The sequence below is a fragment of the Lutjanus erythropterus genome, chromosome 3 (assembly GCF_056507025.1).
Source record: "Lutjanus erythropterus isolate fLutEry1 chromosome 3, fLutEry1.hap2, whole genome shotgun sequence".
Taxonomy (NCBI): Eukaryota; Metazoa; Chordata; class Actinopteri; order Lutjaniformes; family Lutjanidae; genus Lutjanus; species Lutjanus erythropterus.
Genome location: NC_139319.1, coordinates 7,387,728 through 7,401,346, shown reverse-complemented (window position 1 = coordinate 7,401,346; position 13,619 = coordinate 7,387,728). Strand labels below are relative to the sequence as shown.

The 13,619-nt window shown below is 40.6% G+C and overlaps 1 protein-coding gene across 1 annotated transcript in view; it reads left to right on the top strand.

The window, feature by feature from the left end:
• The first annotated feature begins 1,342 nt into the window (after window positions 1-1,342).
• LOC146329569 (extracellular serine/threonine protein kinase FAM20C-like) overlaps window positions 1,343-13,619 on the top strand; it is a 42,623-nt gene continuing 30,346 nt past the window's right edge. The window contains exons 1-7 of the mRNA XM_084712337.1: window positions 1,343-1,848; window positions 3,776-3,951; window positions 8,291-8,369; window positions 8,744-8,836; window positions 10,273-10,388; window positions 10,616-10,796; window positions 11,659-11,768. Coding sequence (XP_084568463.1) covers window positions 1,343-1,848; window positions 3,776-3,951; window positions 8,291-8,369; window positions 8,744-8,836; window positions 10,273-10,388; window positions 10,616-10,796; window positions 11,659-11,768 — 1,261 coding nt within the window. The remainder of the gene's footprint in view (window positions 1,849-3,775; window positions 3,952-8,290; window positions 8,370-8,743; window positions 8,837-10,272; window positions 10,389-10,615; window positions 10,797-11,658; window positions 11,769-13,619) is intronic.

Here is a 13,619-nt window from a genome sequence, read left to right as displayed (position 1 = left end):
TATCCTCCTGATTCCTCCTTTTATTTAACACCGCTTGCACACCACACCAGACTGTTTGGCTACTGAAGGCCACTGACTAATTCAAAGAAGTGTGGAGGCCCTGAGACACTGAATGAAGTATTCTGATGACATTTTAGCATGTAGATTTTTAGAAAAACACAATTATTTCGCAAAAAGTAAAAAAAAAATCTTTCTTAACCCTAAGCTTATGAGGCGTTTTATGAGGCCCTTGGTAGCTTGGGACCTAAGGACATTGCAAAACTTTGGCTAATGGTAGGTCCACCCCTGGTGATACACCAGAAACTGGTTGTGTTGGAGAGAGCAAATGTAAATTGTGAAAAATATTGCAAATAAACGTACACTTGAACTGATATTAAAGTGGACTTTTTTTCAGGTGGCTAAAACAGGGTTTGCTGATGACGCTGTCCACAGTAGCACATTGTTTAGCTTCCCATACTGGTACTCCTGCTGCTTCTCCAAACTGGGGGTGTGCTAACTGCCATCTACTATGGGTAATACACTGACTATAGCATACTTGTCAACCCTCCAAACTTTCCTGGCAAACACGTTTTTCATTGCCCTTTTCTGGTTTCCTCCTGGGGTCACAATTCTTACGTATTTCTCCTAATATGTGACAGATTTCTGGCCATATAAAATGTTTATCAGACCTGGGACTCTAAAGTCTACTGTTTCCACCTAAACAACTGCACAGCTACACCAAATTTCATTTCTTGGCATGCATGTGATGCAAAAGATAGCTGCTCACCCCCGCTGCATCCCATTCTGCTTAACACATCTGTCCTCGTGCCTCATCCTCCTCCATCTGTGGGTGAGGTTCGTGTCTAGAAGTGAATCCCTGATTTGCAAAACTTTCACAAGATTTGTGTGCTTGGGTCGGGTGAGAGAAAGACTGTGATTTTGATTAAAACGATCACTCTCATGGGGCTCTCATCAATGTGTTATTTTCATTCTTTAAAAATCACCAGAGTACAGGATAGAATGAAAGTCTAGCAATGGGGGTGTGTGGGGGGTGGGGGGTTGGGGGGGGGGGCAGGTCTTCCATGCTGGTTTAGCAGTCCTTCCTATTTTTGAGGTCTCAAGGTTGGCAAGTATTGACTATGGATAAATACCTTATACAACCCTACTTCAAAAAATACAAACTATCCCTTTAATGCCTTTATTGAGGCCGTGTTCTTCGTTATGTTTTCAATGGTTTGCTTGATGCTGTTACTTTATTTTTGACACTCTACACCATATAGCTTTCCTCTTATTCTTCCAGCATGTCTTTTTTGTCTCTTCTTCCCTTCACCTCTCCTGACCCTCTCACCCTCCTCTCAGCAGGATGATGTGGCGTATGCGCAGTCGCTCCAGGACAATCTGTCTGTCCTTGGCCTTCATCACCGTTTTCCTCTACCTCCTCCTGGCGCTTGTCTCTCTTCCCATTTACCACCAGTCCTGTGGCCCCCCGCTGCTACCAAGTACACACATCCTGCGAGACCTGGCACGGACCAACTACACCTCTGTGGGGATGAGTGGTCCAGCTGAGCCGCCAACCGATACCACACATAGAGATTCTTCCAATAGAGGTGCCAATAAGGATGCCAAAGGTCATGTGCGAGAAACCTCTAATGTGTTCTTATCAGGTAAAAATGCCTCAGTGAACATGCCAGCTGGTGTGGGTCGTCATGGCGCTGACCGAGCTGTATCTGTGGAGTCTGGGCTGTCCAAGCTGAAGGCGCTGTTTGACCATCCTCTATACAACATGCCCAGCCCTCCTATCCCTGAGGAGGACTGGCTGTTGAAAGTGAAATCAAAGGTCAGGTCGAGTGAGAAGAGCTCCCAGATGTGGTCAGTATGTGATACAGTTAATGTGCAAAAGGCTCTGTGTGTGTGTGTGTGAGAGAGAGAGAGAGAGAGATTGTGTGTAAGATTCTTCCCTTCCCAAAACCACTTTCCTTAACCAAACATACTTGCAGCTGCTTTATTTAACTTCTTTTAGCATCTTTCAGTTGACATAGTCAGTTCAGTTCCATTCAGGACAATACAGAGTGATGGGAAGTTTAAAAAAAACAAACAAAAAACGTTATTTATATAGCACCTTTCATACAAAACCTGCAGTTTGAAGTGCTTTACATTTTATATAAAAATGAATAAAAACAGGAAATATAATAATGAAGAAAAAGAGGCAATAAAATTACGAATTAAAAGTATTAAAGGTTGCTAAGGTCATAAACTGCCTTTTAAAAGCTGCGTACTAGGTTAATTAAAATGCATTAACAGCCAACAGCATAAAAGAGCGGTTAAAAACAACCTGTGGAAAATAGACTAAGACTAGATTAAAAAGGTGTCTTTAAATGCCATTTAGCCTCCCTGATATGTTTGGCTGCAGGCTGTAAGTAACTAAACACATTCACTCAAGTACTGTAATTTTGACATATTTACACTTCACTTGAGTATTTCCATTTGACTTTACACTTTGACTCTGCTACATTGTGAATGGAACCAGTCTGTGTAATGAGTCATTTCACTTTTGATTTTTAAGTATATTTCATTGACAATACTTCCGTCTTTTAGAAAAGTAACATTTTGAATTCAGGACTTTTACTTGTAACAGAGTATTTTTATAGTATTGTATTTCTGCCTTTACTGCCAATACATATACACACAATATTTATTAAGGAAAAACAGTTAAACACAGAGCTAAAGCAAGAAAAAGGTGTAAGCTCGATGCAACAACTGTGTGTAACTGTGGACAACTGTGTTACACGTGATTTGTTTGAATTTTCTTCTGAAATACAAACGTGCAGTTAATACAAGATTTTCAGCAGATGGGTCAGGCTGCAGGGAGCAGACATGATCTCCTGTTATCAAGGCTTGTTTATACTCGTCACCGTGCTCCTGCCGCTGTAGGCTTCTGTGGTGTCTCTGTAGGGATGCATAGAGCTTTTGTATGTTTTCGGTTAATGTATGTCGTCAGAAGTCTAAACAAAACTAAACTGGCTACACAGTCTCTGCAGACACGACGAAACTATGTGTGGCCTCACTGGAATTCTTTCATATCTTTCTATTCTTTCATGGCATCTTTCAGGTGTCATTTCCATCCTTCCATCAAACATTCGTCAGCCCATGAAAGTTGATGGCAAAAATACTCTAATTAAAGTCGGAAAAGGAAGTGCAGGCATTAAATTAAAGTGCTGCGGGCCTTGAGACGGTCACCCATCTAGACCAGATGGACTACGATCGCTCCAGGAAGAGCCAGGATAAAAGCTAGGCTAACCTGGCTTACTCAAACACCATAACAAAGTCCAATTTATGAGCCATGAGTTTGGCAAATGCAGTGGTATCTAATACAAGTTTGGCTCAAGGCAGCGTTAGTAGGTACTAACCTTGTAAGCCATATAAGCTAACCTTTGCAGCTTATGTCAGAGTTAAGAAAGACATTTTCTCTTGTGGTTTAGGTTTTTGAAAGGCTGGTTGACACCACACTCCAAACTCATGGCACACCAAGTATTGCTGTTCTTAAAGCCCAATGCACACTGTTTCAACATGGAGAGAATGGAAAGCTTTGACAGGACTGTGGCGCCTGGTTACGGTTGCCAAGCTATGACTGGACAGTTTGGTGGAGGGGCAAAGGTCAACAGTAACATTCGCAATTCTAGTCTCTGTCTCACCAAGTGAATCTCAGTGAATAACATCATGCTGACACGCTCTCCTTTGTCCATTTTCCCCCCTTAACCTCCCACATAGTCACTCTCCCACCCCTCTCTCTTTCAAGGGTGAGTGCTAGCCAGGAAGGCTACGATGACGTCCAGTGGAACAGCAGCAGTAACAGCCACCCTCCTTGGCTGCGCTTCCACCTGGGCATCTCCCGCTGGCAGCTGTACCCCCATGGTGACCCCAACATGGAACCGCTGACCCAACAGCTGGCCACGCACCGCATCGTCAGTGCAGGTGTGATACAGAACGTCTGAGCTGTGTTCTTAGTTGGATGATATACGCCTGTGCAATGTTTCTGTTTTGAGTTTGTTCAACAGTTTTTACTCAGAACCCAGAGACAAACACTGTTAAAACAACAACACACTGATAATGTATGACAGAGAAGGTGTCAGACTAGAAAATGTTTTTCAAATAGTGGACAGGAGGGTCTGAGTCAGTTTTAGACGGTGACTCAACGAACCTTTTGAATAAATAAATGTATGAAAAGTTTTTGTAGGACTGCAGTCGGCACAAGAACAGCATGGTGTCATAAACAGGAGAAGATGTACCACAGACGTTTTGATGACTGACTGTAAATTTAGAAAGCTGGCATATGATTTAAGGCCCTCACACGAAAACCCATGAACATGTTGTGTGGTCTCATAATGACATGAACATATAACTCCTCAAGCACTGAATTCACCTGTTTGCAGGTGTTGACAGATAAAGTAAGAGCTGATCTAATTTTTCCTTAAATCTCCTTTTCTTCTCAACTTTTTCTGTGGTGGCTTTTCCATCTCACTTCCACATTAACTGCTGAGTTGTCTGCCAAAATTGCTAACATTGCTAACACGTGAGTCGATTCCCCATCGTCAGTGCCTTTTTTCTTACTGCGCCTCCACAAAGTGGCAAACAGAGCATTGACACGTCATGTGGATGGAAAGTATGGACAGTAAAACCTAGCTAGCTGACCTCCAATGCTCTGTGCAAAATGGACAAGTCATACTGTCCATGTCTTCTTAGCCATCTCAGAGTCCATATATGCTGGCGCCTCTTTGTTTTTTAGAAGTGTCGGCACACAGATCAAGGCAGCATGTTTCCGCCTTCTCGGCATTATTACCAGCAATCAAACATCAACCTGCCTCAGAGCTCTCGAACGAACATTACTGACAATTTACCAATAGACAGAATGATCCACAGAGCCAAAGGATGCTTTATTTTAAATTTTATATTTACAGTGTGAGCATTCAGGTAATTGCTTGATGATTGGATCGTATACTGTGAGCACATAAATTGTGAACTTTGGCACACCGCAGATGATTGACTTGGAGTTGGAATTACTTGTCATGCAACCATTAGCTTTCTAAAACTTGACAGTCCAAACCTGATAGTTTGATGTAGTCGCTAAGAAGTGTATTAAATGCAGGCTACTGAAAGTGAAAGTAATAAAATGGACTGCATGCATGAAAATGTAATGCAATGCATTTCATGTCACATTTGGGATCCACACAACCTGTTTCTGAGGTTTGCCAGAGGCCCGCAGGCTACACTTTGAGAAACTCTGATGTATCAGAACCAAAATTAATTTTACCCCCTGAGCCAAAGCTGTCGTGGAAAAGGTGGGTGGGAGTACAGATGAAGGGGAGGATTGTTGTGATTGCGTGACACCTGAGGTTTAGGGTTAGACTTTCAAATGTAGATTCACTTTGAAGATGTGTTGAAATGAAAGCTACAGTGAAGCTTTGAAGGGCCTTGGCGGCTCAGCAGAGGATGGACGGGAATACATGAGTCACTGGACACGCAGCAAACATCTCAGTGTCAATCAATCATTCATGTTTCTTCACACTAACTTTTTTCACTCGCGGCATCCTGAAAAACACCTAACAGGCCCAGCTGATTCTGATTTTGTACGAGATGGCGAGAGGAAAACAGCTAAGTGACTTTGAAAAAGGGTTCATTGTTGGGACACAGATGGCAAAAGCCTCAGTCACAAAGACTGTCAAACTGGCTAGAGATTCAAAAGGAACAGTGACTAAAGTGACATGTGCACATCTATGGGCAGGACATCAGTGAAATCGGGTTGGAAATTGTGGTAAAAAGTGCACATTTGATAATCCCGATGCTCATGCATTAGTGACAACTTCCTCAGGCGATGGAGAATGTCAGTACAGAACAATGTTCAGACTAAGTCAGCAAGGATAGTTTGCCAACAGTTACATAAAAAGGCATATTATATTAGTATAGTAAACCCCTCATTACAAAGATAAGTACACAGTTGAGAGTTCAGTACCACAGGTACTGGGAGGATGAGTCTTGACCCCTACTAGGGATCTGGTGGCTCTGATACGCATTTTTTGGCATTGTTTGGGTCTACTTGTTACCATAAGGCTCATCTATATCCCCCTCTCAAACAATATAACTCACTGCCCACACACATCCATGCATTCATGAGGGCCCATGTTCACATAACATTTTTTTTTCTGACAGAAAGGCGTTGGCAGGGTGCTGCAGAGTGCTGAAATGAGGCATCTGTGCCACAAAAAAAATGCTGTATGCAGGCTTTGTGTCAAGGACAGCAACATCTTAATATCTTAATATCGTTGTTGCACAGTCTAACATCAACCTTTTGGTTTTGTCATCTACAGTATTTGTATCTGACGTTTTTTCCCCAGATATTTTGTTATCTAAAAGCTTTTATTATGAAATAACAAACTCAGGAAATTTTGGGTTTTCATGAGCAGTAACTCGGCACGACTCCTCTCAGGTAAAAGCAGCAAAAAACGCTAAAATAAAGCAGATACCTCAGAGTACAAGTGGCATCACAGGAGAGAAACTGAACTTAAAACCACAGAGACTCTCACACAGGTCTACAAGAAGCTGCAAAAGTACTGACAGCTGAACATGCAGACACTTTTAAAAATGCCTTTCTGGGCTGCTGCACAGACATAAGTTCAGTTTTGGCTCTCCATGTTTAGCAATACATCCACTAGAGTGCAATGCTCAGAATCAAACGTTTCTGACAACATCAAACATTGTGGTCCTGAAGGAGCTTGTAATAATGTACCACCTGAGTCTGCATGCATTAAATATACTGCGACATGTGAACTCCTTTGTTGTGTCCTGTGGTTGTGGCTTGAACTATCGGCTACACTGCTACACTGCCTCCCACGATACTTGTGGTACTGCTCCGTTTTGTCCGAATCCACAAGCTTTCAGAAAACATGCACCAGTATGGACAAAATGAATCCAGAGTAAGGACAGAAGGCTCCATTTGCATATCTAATATAAAGCATAAATCAGCCTTGTGTGTGTAGTACCATTGTACCAAACTAAACACAAAAAAATCAGCATGTTGTCTTCATACGTTGTCTTGCAAAGCTGGAAAGGTGTATTCTTTACCTCTTTTCTAACCCACCACCATTATCAGATCCCCTGCAAAATCCCAGTCCCTCACCCAGTTCAATATATGGCTGAATTATTGAGCAAGGATGTTTTATTGTTTTTGAATTCAACTTTTAATTTATAAAAAAAGACGAATGGGTATTTCATCCTCCAAAAGTGACATAACCTTGCTTTAATAAGCAGCAGTATAAACATGGGCCTTGAGGGGTTTTTTTCTTACCTTGGCATGTGGTTGAATCTTCATTAAACCTTGACAAACTTGAAAGCACAAGGCCTCACACTCAATATGTGTTATCTTTTTACAATTCCAGTTCCACTGGTACAAAACTGTGGTATGCACAGTTAAATTTTTACTATGTTTGTGCCAATATAAATTAAGCACGCTATCATTTTGATGAATTCTGACAGAGGCGTTCACTGTCTTTTGAGGCATGTTTTTTTCACGGAAATTGGTGCAATATTTTTCCTGGAGACTGCAGGGAGCTTTAGTTAATGCAAACTTTTGTCACCACTGCAGAAAGAAATTTCCTGCCAAGCCTCCCCTTGTCTGGCACTAATCTTGCACCCCCACCTCTAACTATCACCAGGCACCCATGAACTCCATAGTAACCTTACAAAGAAGATTTGGGTTTGTAACTGTAACAGTCCAGTGTAACACCGACCGTAACCAAAAGAGGTCAAGGGCAGAAACCAATTGCATAAAAAAGGGTTCTTATCAAGGGCTTGATCTAATAAACGTCTTGAGTTCTGAGATATAAAGATAAAAAATAAGCCAAAATGACATGTAAAGGTGCAATTTAAAAAAAATGATGCAGATAAGTTGAAATTATATGGTAATAAGACAGAAATTGTGAAATGTGATAAACAGAAACATTAAGGAAAAAATCTGTCTGACTTATTCAACCCAATGCTTCTGATAATATCACATTATATAGTGAAGGCTGGGTGACACTCACAGGAATGATTGCAAGTAATATTATGTCCCGCCAAATATTGCAAATGCTTCAAAGTGAGTGAACTGTGTTATATCTTGGTAATGACACTCATATTTTCTCTGTTTTATTTCTCAGCGTTGTTTTGTGTGTGTGTGTGCCCCATTAATGGCCATTGTGTTTGGTCACAGCATGGTGTGTGTGTGTGCACGTGTGTGTGTCTTTGTTGCTATGGAAACATTCTCAGTATTGTTTTTCAGTGCAGAAGTCTGGGGGGACGCAACTGAAGCTGGTGATGTCATTCCCTAACTATGGCCAAGCCATGTTAAAACCCATGAAGTGAGTCGCAAGTGGCGAATTCAACACACTGCTCACATCACAGAGAATATATAAAACCCAGGAAAGATTAAATTCTCTCAGTTGTCTGAAAATCTATGCAATACATCATGAGGGGATACTGTAGATGCAAAGAGGGGAATTTTCAAGCCTTCAGACATCTGAGAAATGTATTGATTGAGTAAATATTAGGAAGGATGGTGCCAAATATTTCATAAGCTCAAGAGTTTGTTGGATTTTATGGTGAACGGAAATTTCCACAGCCCATGTGTGCTTGTTCAAAGCAAATGAGCAAATGAAAGAGGCTGTACTTGATGTAAATACGAAGTTAATGAATGTGTGATGAGCTGAAGTTTGACTGTGCCTCTCCCTGTCAGGCAGGAGAGAGATGAAGAAACCAACTACAACCTCTACTACTTCTCCGACTTTGAGAGACACAATGCAGAAATCGCTGCGTTTCACCTGGACAGGTAACAAATCTGAAACTGCTACACTCTTGGAAATAAAATGGCTAAACAGAACCATGTATGGTTCCACTTTGAAACCTTTCAGAGTGTTTCAGTGAGGTTCCTGGTAGAACTTTTCCTAAAGGCTCCACTTTGAACCTTGGTATGACCCTTTATGTTGGGTTATACCATCTCTTTCACAGATGGTTATAACCATCACCTCCTATGATGAGAGGGTTCCACTGAGAACACTCTCTGGGGTCTCTCTCTAGAACCTTCTAAGGGTGCTAAGAAAAACACCAAGGGGGTTCTTCTGAGAACCCTTTAATATTCCAAGGGTTTCCTCTATAACCTTCTTTTTGGTCCCCGGTTCCTATTATTAGGGTTCTACAGAGTACTCTTTGATGGTGAAATGGTTTTACCCAGGACCCTCTCTGGTGTTTCTGTCCAGAACCTTTCCACCTTCGAATTGTGCAGACAAGAACCCACCCAGGGGGTTCTACTGAGAACTCTTTTATATTTCAAGAGTTTCATCTAGAACTCACCCGGGGTGATCTCAAAATATACTTTATATTGGTTTCCAAGGTGTTCTATCAGGAACCCATTTGATATTTTGTGGGTTTCATCTAGAACCAACCCAGGGGGTTCTATTGAGAACCCTTTTGTATTCCAAGGTTTTCACCTAGAGCCCATCCAGGGAGTTTTACTGAGAACCGTTTTATATTCTATGGGCTTCATCTAGTACCCACCCAGGGAGTTCCACTGAGAATCGTTCTATATTTTATCGGCTTTATCTAAAACCCATCCAGGGGTTTCATGTATAACCCACCCAGGGGGATCTGAAAATAAAATGTATGAGGGTCTCACCTATAACCCTCTTTTGTTCTGAGGGTTCTACAAAGAACCATATTGTATTCTACAGACGTGGCAAAAATGATTTGATCACATATTGTGGTCATCCATCTTCTAACAATCTATGTTACAATTACCAAAGTTTCAGCTGAGAAAACATCTTGTAAGACCCATCCTTACATCAGTCCTTGAGGAATTCTTTTTTTTGGATGAAAAGGGTTCTTAATGGAACCCCTTGACATACAAAGAACTATTGACAAACCCTTTTTTCCAAAAAAGGTTCTTTGGATGCTTAGTGGAACCTCAAGTCTTATAAAGAAATCTTAAACTCTTTCTTAAAAAATTGTGCTTATGAAAAGAATGGTTCTGGGTAGAACCTCAGCCCTTCAGGAAGAACCTTTTCAAGACCCTTATTCCTAACTCTACAGAGTTTGCACAGTGAGTGAAATGGTGGATGAACTGGCCACATAATAACATGTTACGTAACACTGAATTGTATTTTCTTCTCTCCTCCTATCCCTCTTTGATTTTCTCTTTCTGTTTGTCTCTCTTTGTCCGTCCCACTTGTCTTTGCCTTCATCTCACACTTCCCTCCCCTCACTCTGCAGGATTTTGGGTTACAGGAGAATCCCTCCGGTAGTGGGGAGGCTGGTGGACGTGGTCAAAGAAATCAAAGACGTCACTACCGACCGCAAGCTGGCCCGAACCTTTTTTAACTCCCCCGGTACCACTCCCACAATCCTCCATTATTCATTTAGACCTTATGTGTCAACTGATTATGAATCTCTTTGAATGGTCTTGCTTTCTTTGTATTCTCTGTGGTCACAACCACCCACCAACACTTTTATCCAATTTTTTTCCTTTATCTTCATTTTCTCCTCTCCTCTCCTTTCCTCTCCTCTCCTTGCCTCTCCTCTCCTCTCCTCTTTGTGCTCCACTGGCTCCCCCTAGTGGGTAATGTGTGTTTCTACGGTCAGTGCTCCTACTACTGTTCAACAGAGCACGCTGTGTGTGGTCGCCCCAGACACCTGGAGGCCTCCCTAGCAGTCATGCTCCCAGATCTCTCCCTGGCGGCCCGCAGGACCTGGAGATCCCCCTGGAGACGCTCCTACAGCCGCAGCAAGCTGGCAAAGTTAGTGGGTACAGGCCAGGCGCCACAATATGAAAGTGCTTAAATGCTACAAAGTGGATGCAGCTTGCTAAAAACATCAGATTTCAGCATGTCAACAGAATATTTTACCACTCAATGTCTACCAGAGACAAAAAGTTGAACCGACAAACTCAATATTTCCTGTAAATCTCAGTGTTCCTTCTCTTTACCTTGCTTTTCTGTGAGAAATGATCCCACTGAGGTGAAATTTTAGACAGTTTTCTGTTGTTTGCTAGTAGATGGAAAGTTACAAGAAGCACTATCACACAACTCAAGTCAGTGGAAAGCCATGGATTGTCATCCACTCCGGTGTGGGTGGGGCTTATATGCACTTTGTCTCCATGCATTGTCATTTTGAAAAATCCTACATTGTTTGCCTTTCAGATATCAAATAAAATTAGTAAAAAGTACAACATTTCCTATTGAATTGCAGGAAATATTGAAATTAAGTACCTCAAAATTATACTTGGCACACTACTAATGATAATAGTACTTAGTTACTTTTAACTACTGAGTATCGTGCAAAATCTGACCTGCTGCATGTGTAGGTCAGATTTTGCAGAATGAAGGAGGATTGCATTATGGCACAATACAGGAGAAGAACTGATTTATGTTCAACATAAACAACAATTAAGCTTAGTTGAGTAAGTGGAAGGCGTATGTCTTTTTTTTTCAGCAAAATGAAACAGAAAACCCTTTGACTGAAGAGCCAAAGCGTTTCTGAATTTAGAAAAATATCAGCAATAAAAACTAGTGAGAGATAGACACTACCAGTAATATGAACCACAGGTGATTTTGTTTAAAGTAACTATCCCAAAAGGTGAATGATGTCTGTCTGTTTCAGGTGGGAGACAGAACCGGACTACTGTTCGACAGTGAAAAAGACCCCACCGTACAACAAAGGCACAAGACTGGTGGACTTTATAGATCTGGTCATACTGGACTACTTGATGAGTAGGTTTATACTGTGTATGTTCTATGTTCACATCAAATTTCAAACTCTTAATAGGTCCTGGAAGAGTTATTTAGGTTTTCGCCTAAAAGATTGCATTTGAAATTATTAAAATTCAGGTTACTCGATTATATCTTTGATTTAAAAATTCTAAAACTTCTTTTCATGACAACAAATATTCTTTTAACTCATGAAAAGTGCATCTGATAGGATTCTTTTTTGGACAGTTGCTCCACTTTGTGGCAGACCTGGCTGGAGAAAAAAATTCAGTACAATTAACATACATTTTATTTGCGCTGAAAATGTTTAAAAAGAAAAGAAAATATTTGTGCAACTAAAATTTTTATGGTTGCGAGTTTTTAACATAATATTTTATGTTTATTTGGAAGAAATCTCAAAGTATTCAGATTTTTTTTAATTTGTAATCCAATTGCAGGAAATACACAGGTGCAATTAATATTAATTATGGCAGCATGGAATTTAAGTTTAGGGGTACAGGCCCTGTGCTTTTGATACGCTGAGTCAAAATGTGTTATGTGAAAAAAGGTCTGTTTGGCTGAACAGTTATAATTCAGATTTGTTCATCTAAAAAACAAAAACACCTAAACCAAAACTCACCTTAAGCTCTTTTGCTGGTGCAGCTCACATACATAAACTACACTTTCACCTCTTTAAGACCATTTTAATGTTAAATAGCAGGGTAAACACAGGTGTTACCGATGATCATTAATTAATCTTGATTAATCAAGATTCCGTTGCAGGCTCTGGTACGCTAAACGCAACATGGACCTTGATTAGTATGATTGGTTGGCTCTATTTATCAATATGGCTGCCGCGGAAATGTCCTATATCAGACTTACTGGTATGATTTGCTGTGATTTCTTGTTAGCTAGTGTTTTCTGTAGTCTAAAAAAGCTGTATGGCATATAAGAAGCTACAAGGTTAAAGGTTATTAACAGTTAAAGCTAGCGTACTTGACCTTCACCAGTAGACGACCGGCTCCACTGGCCAACTCAAACTGTGCGTTACCCTGGCAACCAGCTGTCGCCGTAGCAACGAGCCGTCGCCGTGGTTCTGCCGACAACTTCTTCACAGCAGCCAGGTAAGAAAAGTCACACAAGTTAGTTTTGTTCGTATATTGTTAGCTAGTTGTTTGTTTTAAAGTTTAACTTTAGAAATATACACATCTGCTCTCTGTTTGTCTTGGTATCTGAACTTCAGAAGGGTAAAAAAAACAGGTGTTGAACTGCAGCGAGTGTAACGTATTTGATTTACTGTTGGCACTGACGGAGTTAAGTTAACTTCAGCTGGTTACAAGGTTAGCGTAACTAACGTTAGCTAACCTTAACTAGCACCAAGTATTTGCTCGTGTAAGGCTTTGCTAATAATTCGTGTGCGTTACTATAATCGTGGAGCCCATTAAACGTCCTTTAAATAAAATTTAACATCGTGTCAAGTATAGTGTAATTCATATAAAGGGGTCTTTGAGTCAAAGCAAGTTGTGTCGGTGCTTAATGAATCTTTTTGCTAAGATTTATTGTAAGCAAACGTTTATCTGCACAATGTTATCGAGTTTTTACCAGCATAAAATAAATTATGCGTGTAACTTGCTGAATCTTTGTCAAAAATGCACTTTTTACAAGATTACAACTAGTCTCTAAAATGTCCTTAATAAGACATTTCTAAACCAATATGGTAACGTTTTTCAGGATTTGTAAGCACATATGTAGAATGGCTGAATGATAGCAAATAATGTTGAAAACAGCTTTTTGTTTCCATAAAGATTTATTTTCAATAAGATGTTTTATGACATTAAATTGATTGCATACTTAGTTCAGCAAATATTATTAATA